The following is an 18,554-nucleotide window of genomic DNA, read 5'->3' as shown; positions in this document are numbered from 1 at the left end:
TCGAATTTTTCAGAGGGGCGTAATGAGACAAAGGGTTTCTTGGGTTTTTGGCTTGGCGACTCTATCAAGAATGGCATTATTGACTTATTGAATATTGAGAGAGTGAATTAATTACTCTTAGTACTATTAGCTTAAAGTTCTCCGCCCGCCGCAGTTGCTGTCCACGGTTCACCATCAATCTCACTCTCACTCTCACTCTCACTCCCTCTTCCACTCCCTCTCCTCTCCCTCTCCCTCTTTCCTTCTTTCTCCGCCTCTCACCACTTTTGGGAGACTTGGAAAGCTCACTAAAACCATGTCCATGTATTCCTGGCATGGTTCAACTGCCACCACCAGTACTGGTCATCGAACGCATCCTCATCCTCAGCAGCAGCAGCAGCAGCAACAGCAGCACCGACACCAACGCCAACACCTCCCACATCTTCCCCATCACACCGCGAACGCCGCCGCCCCAGCCGCCGCCGCCGCCGCCTCAAATCCGCGCATTGACTCGACCTCGACCACCATAACACCCACTGCTGCTCCCCCAAGTACCTCTGCCGCGGCCCTTCAGATGCCTCAAATGCCATGGCTTCCCTCGATGATTTCCGCGCGAGCCAACCCACAGCATGCAACGCTCCCTAACTTGTCCACGAACTTGCGCTTACGACCACAGCCGACGCCGCAGCCTACTGCACTTGATACACAGCAGCAGCATCAGCACCATTCGCACCCCCACTCACTTTCTCGGCATTCTCAACAGCAACAGCAACAACAACAACAGCCTGTTCCTATGGTCATTGATGCACGTCAACAGCAACAGCAGCAACAACAAAAACAAAAACCGCGACAGCAAAAACAACAGCAAGCTGTCTCCATATCGAGCGAAGAGAGTGATTTCGATACCTCTGATTGCAGCGTACGACATATCACCACCGCAGACGCATTGGGAGACCAGGATTACGTTTCTTCCGATGGGATGGGCGCGAACACAATCGCGCGTGCGCGCTCACATGCTCGCGCACAGCAGCAGCAGCAGCAGCGTCGCCATGGTCATCATCCTGTAGGTGGGGGTAATGACGGAACCGCTAACAGCACCGCTATCACTACTCCTTCCAATAGTCAGCGAGACGGACCCATCCCCAACGGTAATGCGACAACAACCCGTTCTGGCACTACAGCTACTACCATTCTCATTGATGGTCGCGATGACCTCGACCTCGATGCTACCGCCGCAGGCAACGACAGTGCCGAAAACTCCCTAAACATCACCGGCGACCGTGAAGGGCCTCGCAAACACGGGAAGCGCCTAACCACCCTCGAGGAAGTCTCGCTCTTCGACATCTGCAATCGCCATGCTCACGAGTTCGGTCAGCGCAGTAACCTGTGCAAGTGGTGGATGACGGTCACGGAGGAGTTCACGCGCGACCAGGGACATCCGTACTCGTGGCACTCGGTCCGTCGCAAGGTGGAACTCGTGACCAAACAACGCATGAAGTTTCTGGACGAGCAGCGCGAGAGAGGGGGCAGTGAGAGGGATGATCGGTCGAATCTCAGATGGAGGGCTGCTGTGGATGCGTGGATTCCCACGTGGCAGAGGTGGGAGGAGGCTGAAGCGAGGCGGATCGAGAAGAGGGACTCGAGGAGGCCGAGGAAGAGAAAGGACAGAGAGTGGGAAGTGTGGGTGAACGGCAACAATGACGGGGTCAGTCCTAGCTTAGGGGCTTGGAGAGCGACGGGGAGTGTGAGTGGTAGTGGAAGCCCGCTGGTGAACGTTGGTGGTGCTGCTGCGCAGCTTCCAACCCCGTCGCAGCAAGCGCTCTCAACGCCGCCCGCCTCCACGCCTCAGCACACCAAAGTCCGTCTACCCCCCGGATTCGATAATATGTTCGCCAGTCAACCGCAGTCCCAGTACCACACCCCGACTCCAGCCCCAGCGACTATGCTAGGCGGCGCAGGCCGACCGTCTCTGGACGGGTCCCTCGCTCTACAACAACTTAACAGCACCCCTTCAGGAGGCGAGGCGGGTAACGCAGAGTCGTCGTCGATGATGAGTGCCGTTCTAGAAACATTGGGCAAACTCAACCGTCACCTCGACGCTGCCAATCCCACCACCACCCTACAAACCTCTTTCAAACCCCTCGAAACAACCGACAGCCGCTCACGCGCTGCTGCCGCCGCCGCCGCCGCCGCCGCCACAGCGCAGCAGCAACAACCTCAACAACCATCCCATTCGCAATCCGACACCAGCTCGAACCCCGACGACCCCCCCTCGCCCACCCAAGCCCCGAAGATGTCCCAAGTCTCCTCCCTCCCGATCCCAACTCACCTCATCGCCAAGCTCAAAGCCGAACTCCGCGAGGAGATGCGTGAGGAGATGCGGTCCGAGCTGGCCAAGGACCGCGCGAGTCTCGAGGAGAAGCTGGACTCGGTGCAACGGACGCAGGAGATGATCTTAGAGATGTTGAGACAGGAGCCGTCTTGACTTGCTTCTTCTTTCCTTTTCTTTCCCCATTTATCACGTCATGTTAATACCCCATATACTCCCTTGTTTTGTCTTCTTCTATATCGTGATATATTTGCATATGATACCCACTGGTCTAGAGCAGTGTTGTCTGTTTAATTTTGCTCGGCCAGCCTTTTTATTTGTCACTTCCGTGTCCTTGCTTCTGCTACCTTTCCTCCTATATACATACACCTATATATTACCTTACCCTTCAAGATACCTGAAATATATATTTAATCCCGCTGGACGGTTCACAAAAGAACCATCCACTCGGAAGTTCTATATCTCGTCATGAGCCTCACTCGCCAAACCAAGATCACAGTACGAAACATCGCAGTCTATATTGCCTCCAAAAACCTAGAACATGGTAGGTATAGTATAGCACGCAGGAAAGGAAGGCAGGGCCCCAGCGAAGCACGAATGAAGTCAAAAAGCAACAATAAAAAAATAATGATAATTCCCGGCTAAATTACATAGTTTGATAACAACCGTTCCATGAGAGCTTTGTGTATGAGTGAGATTGTGTGGGAGGGTTTTAGATGCTTTGTGTCAGAAAGAAAAAAAAAACAAGAATCGTAGCGGGAATGCCAATCTTGTTTCTGTTTTTTCTGGGTCATTCCCCCATCACGCAACACCATCATCCTTGGAGTGTTTCCTTCATCACCAGCGGATATCTCTTCCTCTCTCTCCCCCCTCTTAGCTTTCTGTCCTCTTCCCCTCGTTCCTTTTGCCTACAACCAATGGCTAAACTGAAGACGGAGTAAAAAAAACTTTCTAGTAGTAGAAAGTCTCGTCGACAGTGCGGCCTCTCATCCAGCGGGGCTCGCTGCCACGGACGTAGATATCCTCGAAGAGGATGCGGGAGTTGCTGTCGGGGACGGGCATCTTCTCGGCGATGGCGACCTCGGAGTCGACGTGGGTGCGGGCGGCCTTGTCGAGGGCCTTGAGCTCCTCCTCGGTGCAGACGCTCCAGTCGAGGATCTTCTGCTTAAGACCGGCGATGGGGTCGTGGGTGCTGCGCATGCGCTGGATCTCCTCACGGCTGCGGTAGGTGGTACCGGGGTCGGACATGGAGTGACCACCGTAGCGGTAGGTGACGTACTCGAAGACGAGGGGTCCGTTGCCGGAGGTGGCGTAGTCCTTACCGTACTTGACGGCGGCCTTGGTGGCCAGGACGTCCATGCCGTTGACCTTGATACCGGGGATGTACTGACCGCGCTTGTAGTACTCGGTCAGGGCGGAGGAGCGGGCGGCGGAGGTACCCATGCCGTACTTGTTGTCTAGGGACGAATTGTTAACAGGAGTTCTTCTGGGAAGGGAAGGCAAAACGTACTCTCACAACCGAACAGGGCGGGCAAGTTCCACAGCTTGGCCATGTTGAAGGCCTCGAAGACCTGACCCTGGTTGGAGGCACCATCACCGTACAGGATGATACTGGTGGCCTTCTGGTTGTTGTACTGCTGGGCGAACGCCAGACCGGCACCGACGGGGACCTGGGCACCGACGATACCGTTACCGCCGTAGAAGTTGGGGGCGAACATGTGCATGGAACCACCCTTGCCGTAGGCGATACCCTCACGGCGACCGAGCAGCTCACCAATGATGGAGCGGACGGTACCGCCGCGCATCATGGCGAAACCGTGGCAACGGTAGGCGGTGATGATCTTGTCGTCGCGGGAGATAGCGTGCTCGATACCGGTGGCGACGGCTTCCTGACCGGTGGACAAGTGGCAGAAACCTCTGATCTTCTTCTCCTTGTACAGACGGTCGGCGGCCATTTCCATGCGTCTGTTCCAAAACTCGTTAATAAGGGAGTTGATGCGAGACAGAGAGCACCCGTAGCAGCATACCTCATGGCAACCATGTCGTAGTACATCTGCTTCAGCTCCTTCTTGGTGATTTCCAGGGTGTAGGGAGGGGGATCGATCTCGTAGGTCTCGAAGCTCTCGTCGGAGAGACGGACGGTGAACGGCTTGTCATCCTCCTACAGGAACAGTTAGCTGGATGGGAAAAAAATCGGAATTGAGGACGAAGCATTGAGGTCCCATCGGTTCACTGGGAGGCGCGTCTTACCTGAGGGACGTTCTCAGCATGCGCCGAGGCAGCGTCGGTGGTGACGGAGCGACGGGCAACGGGGGCAAAAGCCTGACGCCTCAAGGGGGCGGCTTGACGGGCCGCAGCACGGAACAACATGATGGATGAGAGGCAGCGGAGGACAGCGAGATGCTGATGAAGGTGAACGAACAGAGGGAGAGCAGTGCTGCTGTTATCTTTCAACAACCCGGATATGTTGGGAACAAACTTTCCCCTGCGACTAGGCGGAATTCGGCAGGCACGAATTAGATAAGCATCCCTTAGAGGCCGTCCGGTGTAGCCGTTGCAAACCGAGCAAACTGCTCCGAGCGACTCGGGCGATTGATTATTGTTAGGTACTGTACTCCGTAGAATGTTGAGGTACTACAACTGTAGTTGTACTATACCGGCAACTACTTGCTTTTCCCTCTGAGCACGAATTCTAGGTGATTACTTCAGGAGTCATATTCTAATAGAATCTTAGCAGCTATTCATTCAGTCATGCCCGCCGTCACCTCTTCCCATGACTTGTCGCGGTCAACTCCATCACTCCGGGCGTCACCGCCGGAGCCTTGGCAGCATCGGACTATGTTAGCCCCGAACTCCTCCCTTGAGTGCGGTTAAACATTGAAGCTAAAGTGACTTAGGCTGACGGAGTCGAAACCACAGAACTGTCTCTGGGCGATGATAAACCCTTAGAGCATATGAGGTGAAGCCAAAGGAGATTTGTGGCCGTGGCTCAGGATCTATCTCCAGATCGACCGCTCGTGACTCCGTAGTAACTCAGCCTCGATATATATACAAAAAACATATCATCCGGGGACACACCGTCTGTGCATGGGACTACAGAACACCATGATCACCATCCAAATATTTCACCTCTGGCTGCTTAAGTGGTCAGTGATCTAGACTTCATCTGTGCCACTGTTCGCAAGATAAAAAGTATAGCTACTCTAGAGCTATTGCAACATGCATGCCTTCTGTTGAATAGGTGCTCAGCGTTGTACCCTTGCCAGCATGATCCCAGTCGTCTTCGACCATATACTCGAATGACAAGGTATGCTTATCTATGAAAAAGAAACTTGTCCATGCTCCAACTCCCTCCGACATCATTTTCTGTTGGCATCGTCGAGGCAGATCCCGCCTTGACATTTTGGCCCCAGTGACCGGAGCATGGCAAAAGCAAGAAAATAGAATCTCACCACGACTTGCATACCACAAAATAATATTGGGTCGTGGCGGTGCAACTGTCGCCGATTGACCATAGGTTCAATTGGACCGTGGAATGAAGTTCTTGCTTTTTCTGAGTCTTCATACCCCATTGAAGTCTAGCTGGGAGCGCCACGCGAAACCGTAAGCGGCAAGCTGGGGTGCACGTTGGACTATGCTGACAGGCGTCCGGGTCCCAACAGATGAATTGTTTGCTTGTAGGTTAATCGGGATTTGAGACAAGGGTATTGTTCCTTCGAGCGTTGAAAGATGATAGGTAGTGATGCTAAGGCCATCCTGGCTGTGTACCTGGGCTAGCATAGCTGTGGGTGTCTTAATTCCTGTCGCGCGATAACCGATACCTCGATTTCCCTGGGGCAAATAGAGGCCAGAGATTTGACACCTGCGTCACCTGTCTGCTATTTCTGACGTTGCATGGCAGCAACGCACACCAAGATGTCAAGAACGGGGACAGGTAGGTATAAATCTGATGCTTCGAATGCTTCATCGTCCGTCCTGGTGGGTCCTGGGGCTCCAGATCAGCTTACTCCATGCGGATATTTAAGCGACCACAACCAGTGCATCGGCACGAACATCAGCCAGAAATTCGGGCAGATCCCGAATGATCGCTCAGGGTGGGCTGCACCTTAACAGTACCTAATCTGGTGGAAGCGCAGGACACATTGAACACCGTCCTCAGACTTGCCTCGATACGGTAATTGTGTTCAGAGCCCTTGAGGTCGTTGACTAGTTGGTGATCGCAATACAAAAAGGGGCGAGATCTAGGGTAATCATGTCAGCCTAATGCGACTCCTTGCTATTGAGGCATTTGCCAAACTATTCAATGCTTTTTATTATGCGCCGACGTGCTGCTGTTGACTCGCGCAGCTCGACTGAGCCTGTTCTCGTATCGTATGTGTAAATAGGCAGTGGGGGCACCATCGCTCGTCCGCAAGTCCCCATAGTTCGTTGTTATTAATATCTAGCCCACATTTGAATTCTCGTTTCCCTTCGAAACGTGGCAGCGGGGTGGATAAGCCCAAGACTGGTATCAGTGATACTGTTCGTGACAGTCACAGAGGGGGGGCTTTTTGCATGGGGCCTGACAATTGGAAATAGTAATCAACACTCGAAAAAGGCATAGTCCTGGAAGACCTTGTTCTAGCTATTTTTGCGCAGCTTCTGGAGCGTTTCCTGAAAAGCAATTGAATGGAGCTCTTGAGCAGGGATAAGTCCTGTTGGCTGTTCGGGGCTGCGCTTGCCAAAACCTCCTAGTTTTCGGGTCAGTGATGTGCGGAAGTATTTTGTGGTTGTAGATCTTATCACAGAGACACAAAGACACGGCACATCGCAGTACAAATCCTCTTTTCAGCTGTGAACAGAATCGCGCTGCTGATCCGGAAGATCGAGGTCGAGTCGGACCTCTGCTAGAGTGTAGTGTAGCAGCTAAGTGCATGACTCTCTCACGGTTCGATTTCGCGGGATCAAAGAGACCTGCCTCTTCTGGACCATGTCCGACGATAGTTCATCGACTACTGTCTCAAGGTTCGGTAGATCGCAAGAAGTTTCAGACCGGGGGAATTCTAGAAGAAAGCAGAAGAGTGCGATTTGTTGTGTTCTGAAGCCGGAAAACTTTCATGACTCTGGTGGGGAATCGCAATCGCATTGCTTCAGTTAAAGTTTGCTTAGTAGGTTAGTCCTCGCTAGTTCGGGTGGAAATGGTCACAATTAGCCTGCTCGGGTTGTATCGAGCGGTATGGTATGGCCTGGCCGCGGGTTATTGAGGGAGATTCTGGATGTAAGATCCGAAGAGAGGAGGTACGGAGTATTCGATTGTTCCTCTGAGAGTCTTCGAGACCATCGTAAAATGCGGATTGTGGATGACATCACGCATAGCATTGATCCGATGACTGACTGCTGGGAGATACTAGTAGGTGTATCGCCACTAATCTCAATGGGAAAGCACCGGGTAATTCCAAGTTCGAATTTATTGTAACGAGTATAGTATAGATCGATGATACTGCGAAACGGAGCACTACCCCAAGAAGTGCAATCCTCCCCCGGAGTTCCGAGGAACCGTTCCCTGCTAAAATTAATTAGTCTGACCTTCAGAGTATCAGGCTATCAGCAATTCAGCAGTGAAGGATGTATGAGTACCTAGTCATCGCATTGACCACTACAAACCCATACCTCAGAATTAATTATAGCACTATCGATAAAGGGGCGTGATCGAGGCCTTCCACTGCCTGTGGAAATACGCACAGTATGCGCACTCAGAACCAGTCAGTCGGGACCGAGGTATAGACTGAACTAAGGCACCTTGAATCACATTCGCGTCAATAGATTGGCAAGGCACATAGAGGCGATCCGATGATGAACCGATGCTCAAATCCCGCAGCGAGGCGACTTACTCAAGTATCTACACAGTGACCTGCGGAAGATCGTCGTTGCAAACCCACTGATCGATGGAGTCACCTTGCGTGAGGCTCAGACTATGCGATTTATTGGTTCCTCGACAGCCTTTCTGGGAAGGTGAATTGGCCGAAGACGCGGAGGGCAGCAGACAGATGCTCAAGCTCTCTGCAGATAATCCATCTATCCTTCTGCAGTAACTACATGATGGCCTCTGAAAATTGGCCATAGCGGGCGGATGGGGAGTGATCGGTTCCACTGTACCTTCTTTGCGGCCCTCGTCCATGACAGGTCGCATTTGAGGAAACGACCTGACAACACGATCGTGTTCAAACCAGGCATATCTGGCTCGTAGACTACTCTTGTTGCGTGATACACCTGATCGCCGGTCGGAATGTATCGCAATTCATTGTCCAGGGCCGTGCTACCCGGACGGTCGAGATTGACTCTCAAAAAGTGGTTATTAGGCGGGTTTCACGATTGTTTCAACCCCCTTTTCAAGGACAAGGATATCTACTTCACTCTGCGCCATATTGTCAACGGTAATTCTAGGGGCCGCTTACATGAACCTGTCGGAGATCATGGTTGGCTTAAGCGGTAATGGTGGGTTGTTGGCCATATTGGCAGCGCGACGGACTTGCTCTATTCAAGGATGGTGGCTCCGGTAGTTTCTCCCTCACAAGTGGAGTGGAGATTGTCTGCACGGAATGTCCGAGACTGCCGTTGCTTCAGGTGGTTATTTCCAGTCAATCGTACTTCTGTTAAGCATCTCCGACTGCGCTCAATTGTCGGGTTGTCGAGCTGGGCGAGGCGACATCTGACCAGTCCAACGCCTTTGACAGTGGAGATTAAAGGAGACAGTAAGTTAGTGGTGGTGGTGGTGGTGGTGGCTACTGTCCCGACCACTTCCGTCCAGTTTTACCCCCCCCTCTCAGCTCGTGCATGACTAGTCACTCAATGAATTCTGGCATCTGTGCATATTGTTGAAATCCGGGTTCTGGGGGAGCAGAGATCTGAATCGTGGGGCTCCAGATGAGATACGGGAGGGACGATCCATCCTCGATACAGTACGAAGTACTCCGTATGGAGTACTGAATGAATAGACGGGCGGTCGGCATCTGGCAGAGCAAGAGTCAGCCGAGTCGGCCGGCTGGTTCTCGAAGGAACCGACCGAGGAAGAGTTATGGGAATCGGTTGGAGTAGGCTGGCAATCGATGAACGATGCCGTCAAGTGATCCTTGACAGCGTTCCAACCTTCCATCGAAGCCAAACGTTATCGCTGGCCCTACCGTTGTCGAACAAGCACGCGTGCTTTGCCACTGGCGACCCACGGTTGACCATAATGGTGCAAAGATTTGGGCACAACGGCAACGTGATACATCGGCAAGACCCCGATGGCTATGCCCTCGTCTCGGGTGAAATACGTTTGGCTGTACCATGGTCTGTGCCGTAGGTACAGTACGGAGAAGGTAGACTCGGTTTACGTTCAGGGCACTGAGTGAGAGGAATCGCCATTGCCAAGATGAGGTCAGGTCTCGGTCGCGGGGACTGCTTGCACCGCACCGACTTCATTCACCAACCACCTCGTGTCGACAAGCACCCACTTATGCTTTGAACTGTGGTGTGTTGTTACGGTGCACAGGGCTGCTTTTTGATTTAAGGTTTACATCTATCAAGTTGGAGGAATGGAGAGGTCAAGCAATCTCCTCCTCCACCTCCAACAAGGTTACCGCACCGATAACACACCACCGATAAAGTCGTCCTATGGTTCGGATCAGACGATCATCCAGCAAAGCCGGAAGGGGGCCGATCATCCGTGGGCTGGACAGCGTTCCATGGCAGCCTGTGGTCGTCCTCGAATTTCTATAGGATTTCGGCTGACTGGGGGCCGAATCCTTACGCTGTAGGGCAGGAGGAACGGAGGGTGTATGCGTTTTTGTATGCATTGGACCAAGATGGGGATGAGGGCGGAGGCGGAGGCGGACAAGCATTGCTGCTGCGCCTACGAACGAACGAACGAACGAACGATGGTCCAAGTGAACAACTTGTAGTCCATGCACTAAACCTTACCTTCAATGCTTACACAACTAAGTTAGTCTGGTACCAGGTCTTTCTCTCATGTCTCATGCCAATGGTTCTTTGACCACATTGCAGACATTGACGACATGCTTGGCTCCTGATCCCTGAGGGACCGTACCAGGCTACAGACCATCAGCGTACCTTAGTTCGCCTCTCAAATTAATTGCTTGCCGCGCTTCAATTGCGGTCGGAAAGCAAGTGTGGGGAGAGAGAGAGAGAGAGAGAGAGCCGATAGATTGATTACCTATGGATTGATTCCCCGCATGGTCGGATTTTTGGACTGAACCCAACAGTCAGGTTCCGGTGGATGAATCATCCGCCAGGGTGCAGATTAGAGAATCCCTAGTCTCCAAGTTATTCGGTCAGGCAGACAAAGAGGAACAACCAAGGCAACCTACTAGTCAGTTATTCTTATCCTCCTTGGAAGAGAGTGGTGTGAGTGTCTGTCTGTGTCCCCTTTTTTTCTTTGACGGTTCAGACATTAGGGGGTGAGAGAGGGGGAACAGCTGGGAGAGAGTTGAGACTAGGGAATAGGGACCGAGTAGGTTTAGCGTTGGTTACAGTACGGTAAAAGTATACTAGGTACTCCGTACCTTCAATACAGTACCTTAGTCTTTAGTCTAGCCATGCGGGTAGAAGTTCACCCACGGTGGGGATCCCGCTGTTATGCAGCAACCACCACCACCACTCGTTGGCCGGCGGGTTACGTACTTAACCTCTTTCTAAACACCCTAACAGTCCTGCCATGCTTTCCCATGGGTGAACCCTTCGACACTAATTTACAACTTCGACTCAGGAACTCAGGAGAATTACGCCGGAGATGCTGCTTTCCCACTCAGTCATCCAGTCACTCAGTCACCCCAGGAGACCTGACAGAAAACGCTCAGGGATCGACAACCCACCGCGCATTGTTGAGGTCAATCGTTGCTGCATTGTGCAAGAGTATCGACTGGAGTCCCGAGGATCCTTATAACAGACTTCGATAGACATCGTCAGCTCTGCATGTCACCATTTCCCCAAGGTCTATCTATCTATCTATGGCAGCCTTTGGAAGGCAGCAAGACGACCGATGAGGCGCATGACGGACCCCGATAGTGGCGACCTGCAGACACTAAAAACCCGGTCGTGGCTGGGCTGATGAATGATGAACAAGACAAAATCTCCGAGGGTACGGAGCTGATAGATGGAATGGACATATCCAGGCTATGAGAAGAGAACCACAGACATCCCTACGTCCTTAGCAAGGCAATTGATAGTCTGATATCAACTGATCCCTGCTTGCCTTTCTGCCTGCCTGCCTACCGGCTTACTTGGTTGGTTCTCATTTCAGGTTTTCAAGTCTCTAGGGATGGGTTGAACTGGGATGATGAACATAACTAATGTCCTCCCTACCTCGCATATGCCCGTCCGTCTCCCGTTTGCCGAGGACCCCAGGAAAGTGCCAGTGCCGGACTATACCGATGCATATTGCATAATGAGTCTATAGGGCTCGTGTGATTTCACCTTAATTAAGACCGACGGACGACCTTTGCTCAGGCAGTTAGTATGTCTTCAGGGGCAAACCATATAGAAAGGTGTAAACTTTGTTAATGAGGATAGGAATTGGCACGGTAACCGGACGGTATCAAGTCCCTGGATCTGCCCCACAGAAGTGGGCTTGGTGAGTCTGTAACATCAATGGCTCGGCTGCCAATTGCCCCACTCAAAGCCTAGTTCGGTTCTTTTTTTCTGTTTCCTTTCTTTGCTTTTTCCCTGTTCATTATTCTTCTTCTTATTTATTCTTTTTTCTTTTCTTTTCTTTTTCCTTTTTTTTTTTTTTTTGAATTTTTTTTTTAGACTTCTTTACCATGAATTGATTTCTTCCCGGGGGCCGCAACCACGGCTCATTTGCAGTACCTGCAGCCTTTCCAGTGGTAAGAAGGCACCTCTGTAGAATTGTGCGAGGGAAAAAAATGACGCCAGGAATCCTCAGCAGAGAAGACCACCAGGAAATAAAAAAAGTATAAGATAAAATAAAATAAAATAAAATAAAACAAAATCGACTGATACCAATACAGTCTGCGTACTGAGTTCTCCGGTAGAAGTGGGTTATCAATGGCGCCGTCGTAAAATTATTCGCACCATCACGATATCTCCAACTTGCACCTCCTCTTTTCCCTTCGTCACTACTCTTCTTAGTTTTTCTCCTCTCTTGATAATTTTTCTTCCCCTCTCCGAAGTGACCCTGGTGTTTCCAACCTTTGGCTCACCAACTTTTCCAGCCTCTGGTCTCATCATCATCATCATCATCATTATCGGGGGCCCTTTTTTTTTCTGCTTCAGAGTTGCTTCTACCCCCACCAGACCTTCTTCCGCCCCCCCACTTGGTTCCTCCTCTCCTTCCACACGCCCCCCCTAAGCAGTAAATCCTCTTGCTTTTTGGCTTCAAGCAAGCTGCGCTCAGAGCTCTCTGCCCCCTTCAGCTTCCATTCCCTTCTCTCCTGTCTTATCCTGTCTTATACCCGTCAGTCTTGTGTTTGAACAGGCCCATGTGGAAACATCGGCCCCCTTCTAGATCGGATTCCAATCCTGGAACCAACATACCAGCCCGTCACGGATCCGAGCGTGGTTTCTTTGGTCGCTCGAAAAAGAAGTCTCCGCTTCGTAAGTCTATACCACTGTCTTGATTGCTTTTCTTATCTGCTCTCGTACTAGCGTTGGTCATGAGGATGTGTTAGGTTTCGGCTGCTTGAATCTTATATGGTTGTTTCCTGCTGCTGCTACAACATTACCTCTGCCTCTCTCTGCTTCTGGTCCCTCTGCTGTCTCTCCTTTGGACCCATTCCTGTCTCCTCCACACCCTTAAACTGCGTTTACTCTCCACTCACCTCTCTCTTTCCTACTTCCTCTCAATTCTGCACTGCATCGCTGCTCTCTGTCTTTAGAGAAGACGGCCATCATTCCGGAATCCACGGGGAGAGCACGCTGTGTTATGTTACCCTACCCTACCATTTCCTTACTTTCATCTCTACCGCTGAGGTCCATCACCCCCGACTACATCTTTTCTCTTCAGTGACTGACATCGATCAACGAATCACCGCTTGCAGACACCTCCGGTTCTGACTCTAACACTCGTTCATTACGCCCGTTTCGTTCCTTCACCCACCGTTCAGACCGTCCAGGGAGCGGTTATTCAGGCCATTCCGACCCCACTCGACCCCGCGCATCTTCAAACGCGAATAGTGCTTCCGGCTATCCGAACAATAACCTCAATTCATCTTCTGGCTCTGTCGGCGCAGCAAACCCCATGGCGGCCGTGGACGTGGACCGCAGCCGGACGCGGCGCGAGAGGACCTTTGTGGGCAGTGATTGCGCCGTGTGTGACGAGCCCTTAGAGCATACCCTGCGGGGAGAGCGAGTTCTGCAATTCTCCTGCGCACACGTATCACACGAGGCCTGCTTCTATGAGTTTATCCGCGAATGTGAGGGCCAGTACTGCCCTACATGCGATGCGCCGCTTGGCTTGGACACTAGTCGGGGAGGCAATGTGCTCGATCTCGGTAGGTGGAAAGTGCGCTCTAGGTGTCATATTGACATGTGCTGATCGATCATGCATAGAAAAACTAAGCAATATTGTCCGCTCAGTGACCAGCGACGCAGCTACGCAACGAAGTGGTTATACGACCCCTACGCCATGGGATTCGAACTCAGCCCCCGGACGTCGTCCCAGTGATGCAGGAAGTCGCCCTAATACCAACCGCGAAAGTCGGGATATGTATATCCGTCGAGACAGTAGAGACACTGGTAGCCATCGCGATCGTGTCGAACGTCTCACCCAGGGCTCCCGCCAACAGCATTCACGAAACGGCAGTGCCGCCGGGTCATCCGCCGATTACAATGATCCACAACATTCGGCCAATGTCAGACGGCATGACTACGACGTGCAAGCCATGGAGTCCGACCTCAGCCCCCGTCCACCCATCACGAAAAACCCCATCCCGGCCCCGACTGTGACCATTCGCAGCGAATTTCCCACTCTCAACCGATCCCGCCAACAGCAGGCCCTGACCTGTCTAATCACCGTCGAAGTGCCCGAGGGTAGTTGGCGCCCAGATGACGATGATTTACGCCACACAGAAAATGCTACGCCTCAACCACAGGACGAAACATTGAGCGCCATGCGATTTCCCACCGTTCAAGAGCCTCGACAGATTCCTTTCGAACCGCAGGAGAATCTGGACGAACTTGCGGAGCAGTTGCGTAAGAAAGTTGACAATTGGCATGGCCTGGAATTCCAACGGTAGGTTCATTTCATCAATTGCTGGTGCATCCCTGAAGCTGACGTGAGTAAAGGTTCGGCAAGCTTAGATTGCATGGTCAGATGAGCGTGGGCAAAGATCGTCAATCCTGGCAGGAGCTGGAATGCTATCTGTTCGGTGAGATGCTCATTTGTGTGAAGGAGAAGAAAAGCAACCCCCGTCGTCACCCTGATGAGGAGCCAGCGAAGGCAAAGACTACGAGGTCAACGCTGAAAGGATCAATCTTGATCAAGAAGCACCTTCAGAGCATGGAGGTCTCGCCAGGTGAGTTGAACTGCCAGGAGTAGGTGACCTTGATGATTGACAGTGTTGTAGATGACCTTGTCCTGACTTTGAACTTGTCTGTGGCCGAGCTTCCTTGCTTCTACCTTCGCTTCCCTACCCGGAAACAGCTTGACATTTGGCGACGGGCGCTCATCGATTTACATCCAGTGGATGGCATGTCCCGGAACGGCGACTTTGACTTGGATAATTCTGGTGCGGAGGAAGAAGAGTACCGAGCCAGCCAGATCAAACGCCAGGCTTCTCTAAACTCGTCCCACGGAGCGGCTCGCTCTAACAACACGGCTATCACCGATTATACCAATGCCGGCATGGATAGTCCATATCAATCCTCGTTTCACATTCCCCTGGACCTTGTTGTCGTGATACCGGTCTCTTCGTCCATGCAGGGACTGAAGATTACTCTCCTCCGAGATGCTCTCAAGTTCCTTGTACAGAACCTTGGCCCTCGCGATCGCATGGGGTTGGTGACTTTCGGCTCGAGTGGTGGAGGGGTTCCGCTAGTCGGCATGACTACCAAGAATTGGGGTGGTTGGAGCAAGATTCTTGACTCTATCCGCCCGGTGGGCCAGAAGAGCCTTCGTGCCGACGTCGTTGAAGGTGCTAATGTGGCTATGGACCTGCTCATGCAGCGCAAGTCGGCCAACCCTGTCTCCTCTATCCTTTTGATCAGCGATTCCTCCACGTCCGATCCGGAGAGTGTCGATTTCGTTGTCTCCCGTGCGGAGGCTGCCAAGTTCGTATTCGTCATACCACCTTGAGAAGTGCTTTTATACTGACCATATGCAGGATTAGCATTCACTCCTTCGGTCTAGGATTGACCCATAAACCGGACACGATGATCGAACTGTCAACTCGCACCAAAGGTTCATACCTCTATGTCAAGGACTGGATGATGCTTCGCGAGTGCGTGGCTGGTTGCTTGGGTTCCCTGCAATCGACTTCGCACCAAAATGTCAAACTCAAGCTTCGTCTGCCCGAAGGGTCCCCGGCCAAGTTCGTCAAGATTAGCGGCGCTCTTCACACCACAAAAAGGGCCACAGGGCGCGATGCGGAGGCTGCTCTTGGAGATCTGCGCTTCGGAGATAAGCGCGACATTCTCGTTCAACTCGTTATTCCTCCGGATAATTCGAGTCAGGACAATCTGCCTCAAGACGCCTGGGAGAGTCTAGTCTCGGGACTCGAGGCACTTGGAGGTGTATCGGACACTGATGACCAGCGTGTGTCTAGTGTGGAGGAGGTCCCATTGATCCAGGCAGATCTGACTTATGGTGACCTCTTGAGAGACGGCCATCTCACACATTCTCCCCGACCTTCGCTGTTGGCCATTACTATGCTTCCTCCGAACCCGAAAGCCAAGCCTGGCCGTCCCTCTAGCCCCCCTATTCCGCCTCTTCCGTCCATTGTTCAGCGACGCATGGAGTTATTGACGTCCGACATGCTAACGAGAGCTCTCATCCTCGTGTCGCGTGGGCAGCATGATCGCGCACAACATCTTTTGACCGAGACTCGCAGTATCCTGAAGGGTCTTGGTAAGGGTAGCCTGCCTCCTCTTCCTCCTGGAGCGAAGCCCTCTGGTGCTAGTGACTCTGGTAGTCGAGGTGGGACCCCCACATCGTCCTCATACGATGGCCACTCCGGATCTTCAGACACGGCAACCATCACGCCAGGAGCTGGGGTTGACGCGCAGACCATGACCGCCTTGGACGCTGATCTCAAGGCCGCTCTGGAGTGGATCAACCACCCAGCTGTTTTCTCCCGCGACTCGCGCAAGGCTGTTCTGCAGGGAATCGGCGTGATCTCCTCGCAGCGTGGTTACACCTTCCGTTCTCCTGCTGAAGCTCACTGGGCACAGCGCGTGGCTGGAGTCCGCCGCTTGACTGACCGCTCTAAAGAATGGCGGGAAACCGGCGACGACGCTCTGATGGAAGAATGATTTATCTTTCGTCTTGTACAAATTGCGCTTCCACCTATTTTCTGGGTTGGCTTATCTGTTTTGATTTTCGCTCTTGTTCCTGCCACTTATGATACCACTCTGTTAACCACGACTGTGCGACACGATACCACGGTTCTTTTTACTTCGTCTCTAATTCACTTGTATCTATACTGAGAAAGGTTCTGTACATACCGACAAGCTTTGTTTACTACTTAATCGGCGGGGGTGGTTATCTTGTCTTCTTGGGCTGCGTTATTGGGAATGATCTTCACGGCTTTGGTGATATGGATGGTGTCATTGATGGAGATCTGGTGTTTGATTGTTGTACCTTACATACACGTGTTCGATAATAGATTTGTACGAGTATCGATTCGTTGCTGAGTTTTGATTTTCTCGAGAAGTACATGCTAGCCTTAGGCCAACAACATGTTGATACTGTTTAGAGCACACAGCCAAGCACAAGAGCCATACTCTTTTTTCCCCGCAAGTACCCAGCATAGAGAGCAGCCCAGCTGGCCATAATGGAACCATACGAATTTCTACATATTCACAGTATCGGTGTAGCTGGTAGATTGGCTACATGATCTGAAGCAATTCACTAAGTCAATCTACAAATCAGGAAGTCAGTTAATAGCAACTTTAGACTGCTAAGAATTCAAGGAATCCTTCCACTCACCCATTCCTGAACTTTGTTGATACTCTTACAGACCATAAGCCCTAGCCTCTTGAATTCTGGAACAAGCCTTTTCACATGGTGTTCTTTCCCAAACAGTTGAACCTGAAGCTTTTTTCAACCACCAAGATACCTGAGATTGCCAAGCCAGTATATCTCCACGCAAAGATCCACGTATCTTCTGTCTAAAAGACCTCGAAGTCCACGATCTTCGTTATCAAGATAAGCATAACAAGCCTACAAGCGGCCATCCGCTGATCCAGATCAGGCCGCCATGCAGACTACCAGGCCGGCCAGGAGATAGTCCTTTGCGACACCATACATATTATCCTATTTCCGCTTTGGGAAAGCAATTTGGCTTCATGTATAGCCGGTTCAAAGGAACTATCGGCGTAGCTGATACTCCAGCTACGTGACTCGAAACAATTGACTCGGCAGAATAAGTTACATGTCGAGAAGTCAGCAAACAAAAAACAATAACAACGACAATTACAGTACCACAACGATCAACAACTATTGAGATTTTAAGAATCGTTCGATATTGCCCATATCTGAACGAACCGTTGTCTCCGTCTCCGGCGTCTTTGAAGATGTCAAACTCCAATAGCCAGTCCCGCCCCGCCCTCCTGCACCGATCTCCGTACATCGCCAATTCCATTGGTGTGGTCGATCGATCCTCTCCGCGCCTCATTCTAAGCTTTTCCCAGTCGAAGACCATTCGCATTTTCCAGTATGCCTCTTGTTAAAATAGCTCTTTACAGGCGTATAGTACTCATCGATCCCAACCATCCCTTCAAGCAACGGAGGATCGTCCGGCTGGGTACAGTACCCCGCAGTCCCGCGAATCATCCATCAAAGATCACCGGTAGAACCCCGAAGAATCCGCTGCGACGTGCACCCAACAAGAGAGGGGCGCGTCCAAGTTATTCGGACCATCTTTTCTACCGCAAGCCTCCAAGTGCAGTCGCATCGGCTACAGAATCAAGCCCAGAAGGCCCCTTCTCTATCTAGCGACGATACGTTTACTTATACGACGTGACATCAGTAGTAGTAGTCCAGACCCAACTTGCACGGCCATCTGCACGGTCCCAGATAAGATAAGTACGG

General features: G+C 51.8%; 5 protein-coding genes across 5 annotated transcripts; 4 read left to right on the top strand and 1 right to left on the bottom strand.

Annotated features, from left to right (window-relative positions):
* The first annotated feature begins 197 nt into the window (after positions 1 to 197).
* Positions 198 to 2,739, top strand: BO66DRAFT_394956 (uncharacterized protein). The gene has a single exon (XM_025648114.1). It carries the CDS (start codon positions 296 to 298, stop codon positions 2,462 to 2,464), a length of 2,169 nt encoding a protein of 722 aa, XP_025499774.1. The 5' UTR covers positions 198 to 295; the 3' UTR covers positions 2,465 to 2,739.
* A 520-nt stretch (positions 2,740 to 3,259) lies between these two features.
* Positions 3,260 to 4,678, bottom strand: BO66DRAFT_332678 (pyruvate dehydrogenase (acetyl-transferring) subunit E1 alpha; the record flags this gene model as incomplete). Its single annotated transcript, XM_025644146.1, has 4 exons — positions 3,260 to 3,765; positions 3,819 to 4,273; positions 4,336 to 4,469; positions 4,559 to 4,678. 4 exons carry the CDS (start codon positions 4,676 to 4,678, stop codon positions 3,260 to 3,262), a joined length of 1,215 nt encoding a protein of 404 aa, XP_025499773.1.
* Positions 4,679 to 8,654: 3,976 nt separating this feature from the next.
* On the top strand, positions 8,655 to 9,217 carry BO66DRAFT_191246 (uncharacterized protein). The gene has a single exon (XM_025642454.1). The coding sequence runs from the start codon at positions 8,832 to 8,834 to the stop codon at positions 9,123 to 9,125; it is 294 nt and encodes a 97-aa protein (XP_025499772.1). The 5' UTR covers positions 8,655 to 8,831; the 3' UTR covers positions 9,126 to 9,217.
* A 3,656-nt stretch (positions 9,218 to 12,873) lies between these two features.
* BO66DRAFT_394951 (uncharacterized protein) lies at positions 12,874 to 13,471 on the top strand. The gene has a single exon (XM_025648113.1). It carries the CDS (start codon positions 12,998 to 13,000, stop codon positions 13,358 to 13,360), a length of 363 nt encoding a protein of 120 aa, XP_025499771.1. The 5' UTR covers positions 12,874 to 12,997; the 3' UTR covers positions 13,361 to 13,471.
* Positions 13,472 to 13,544: 73 nt separating this feature from the next.
* BO66DRAFT_332677 (von Willebrand and RING finger domain protein) lies at positions 13,545 to 16,774 on the top strand (the record flags this gene model as incomplete). The annotated part of the gene is made up of 5 exons (XM_025644145.1): positions 13,545 to 13,797; positions 13,856 to 14,537; positions 14,591 to 14,820; positions 14,872 to 15,574; positions 15,628 to 16,774. The coding sequence occupies 5 exons, from the start codon at positions 13,545 to 13,547 to the stop codon at positions 16,772 to 16,774; spliced, it is 3,015 nt and encodes a 1,004-aa protein (XP_025499770.1).
* Positions 16,775 to 18,554: the final 1,780 nt, after the last annotated feature.

Source organism: Aspergillus aculeatinus (assembly GCF_003184765.1).
Source record: "Aspergillus aculeatinus CBS 121060 unplaced genomic scaffold BO66scaffold_55, whole genome shotgun sequence".
Lineage (NCBI taxonomy): Eukaryota > Fungi > Ascomycota > Eurotiomycetes > Eurotiales > Aspergillaceae > Aspergillus > Aspergillus aculeatinus.
Note: the sequence above shows the minus strand (reverse complement) of the source record. Positions and strands in the feature narration are given on the sequence as shown.

What these genes read in the sequence shown, in the direction of transcription:
- BO66DRAFT_394951 (XM_025648113.1), top strand. Translation starts at nt 12,998, where the DNA reads ATGGTTGTTTCCTGCTGCTGCTACAACATTACCTCTGCCTCTCTCTGC.
- BO66DRAFT_394956 (XM_025648114.1), top strand. Translation starts at nt 296, where the DNA reads ATGTCCATGTATTCCTGGCATGGTTCAACTGCCACCACCAGTACTGGT.
- BO66DRAFT_191246 (XM_025642454.1), top strand. Translation starts at nt 8,832, where the DNA reads ATGGTGGCTCCGGTAGTTTCTCCCTCACAAGTGGAGTGGAGATTGTCT.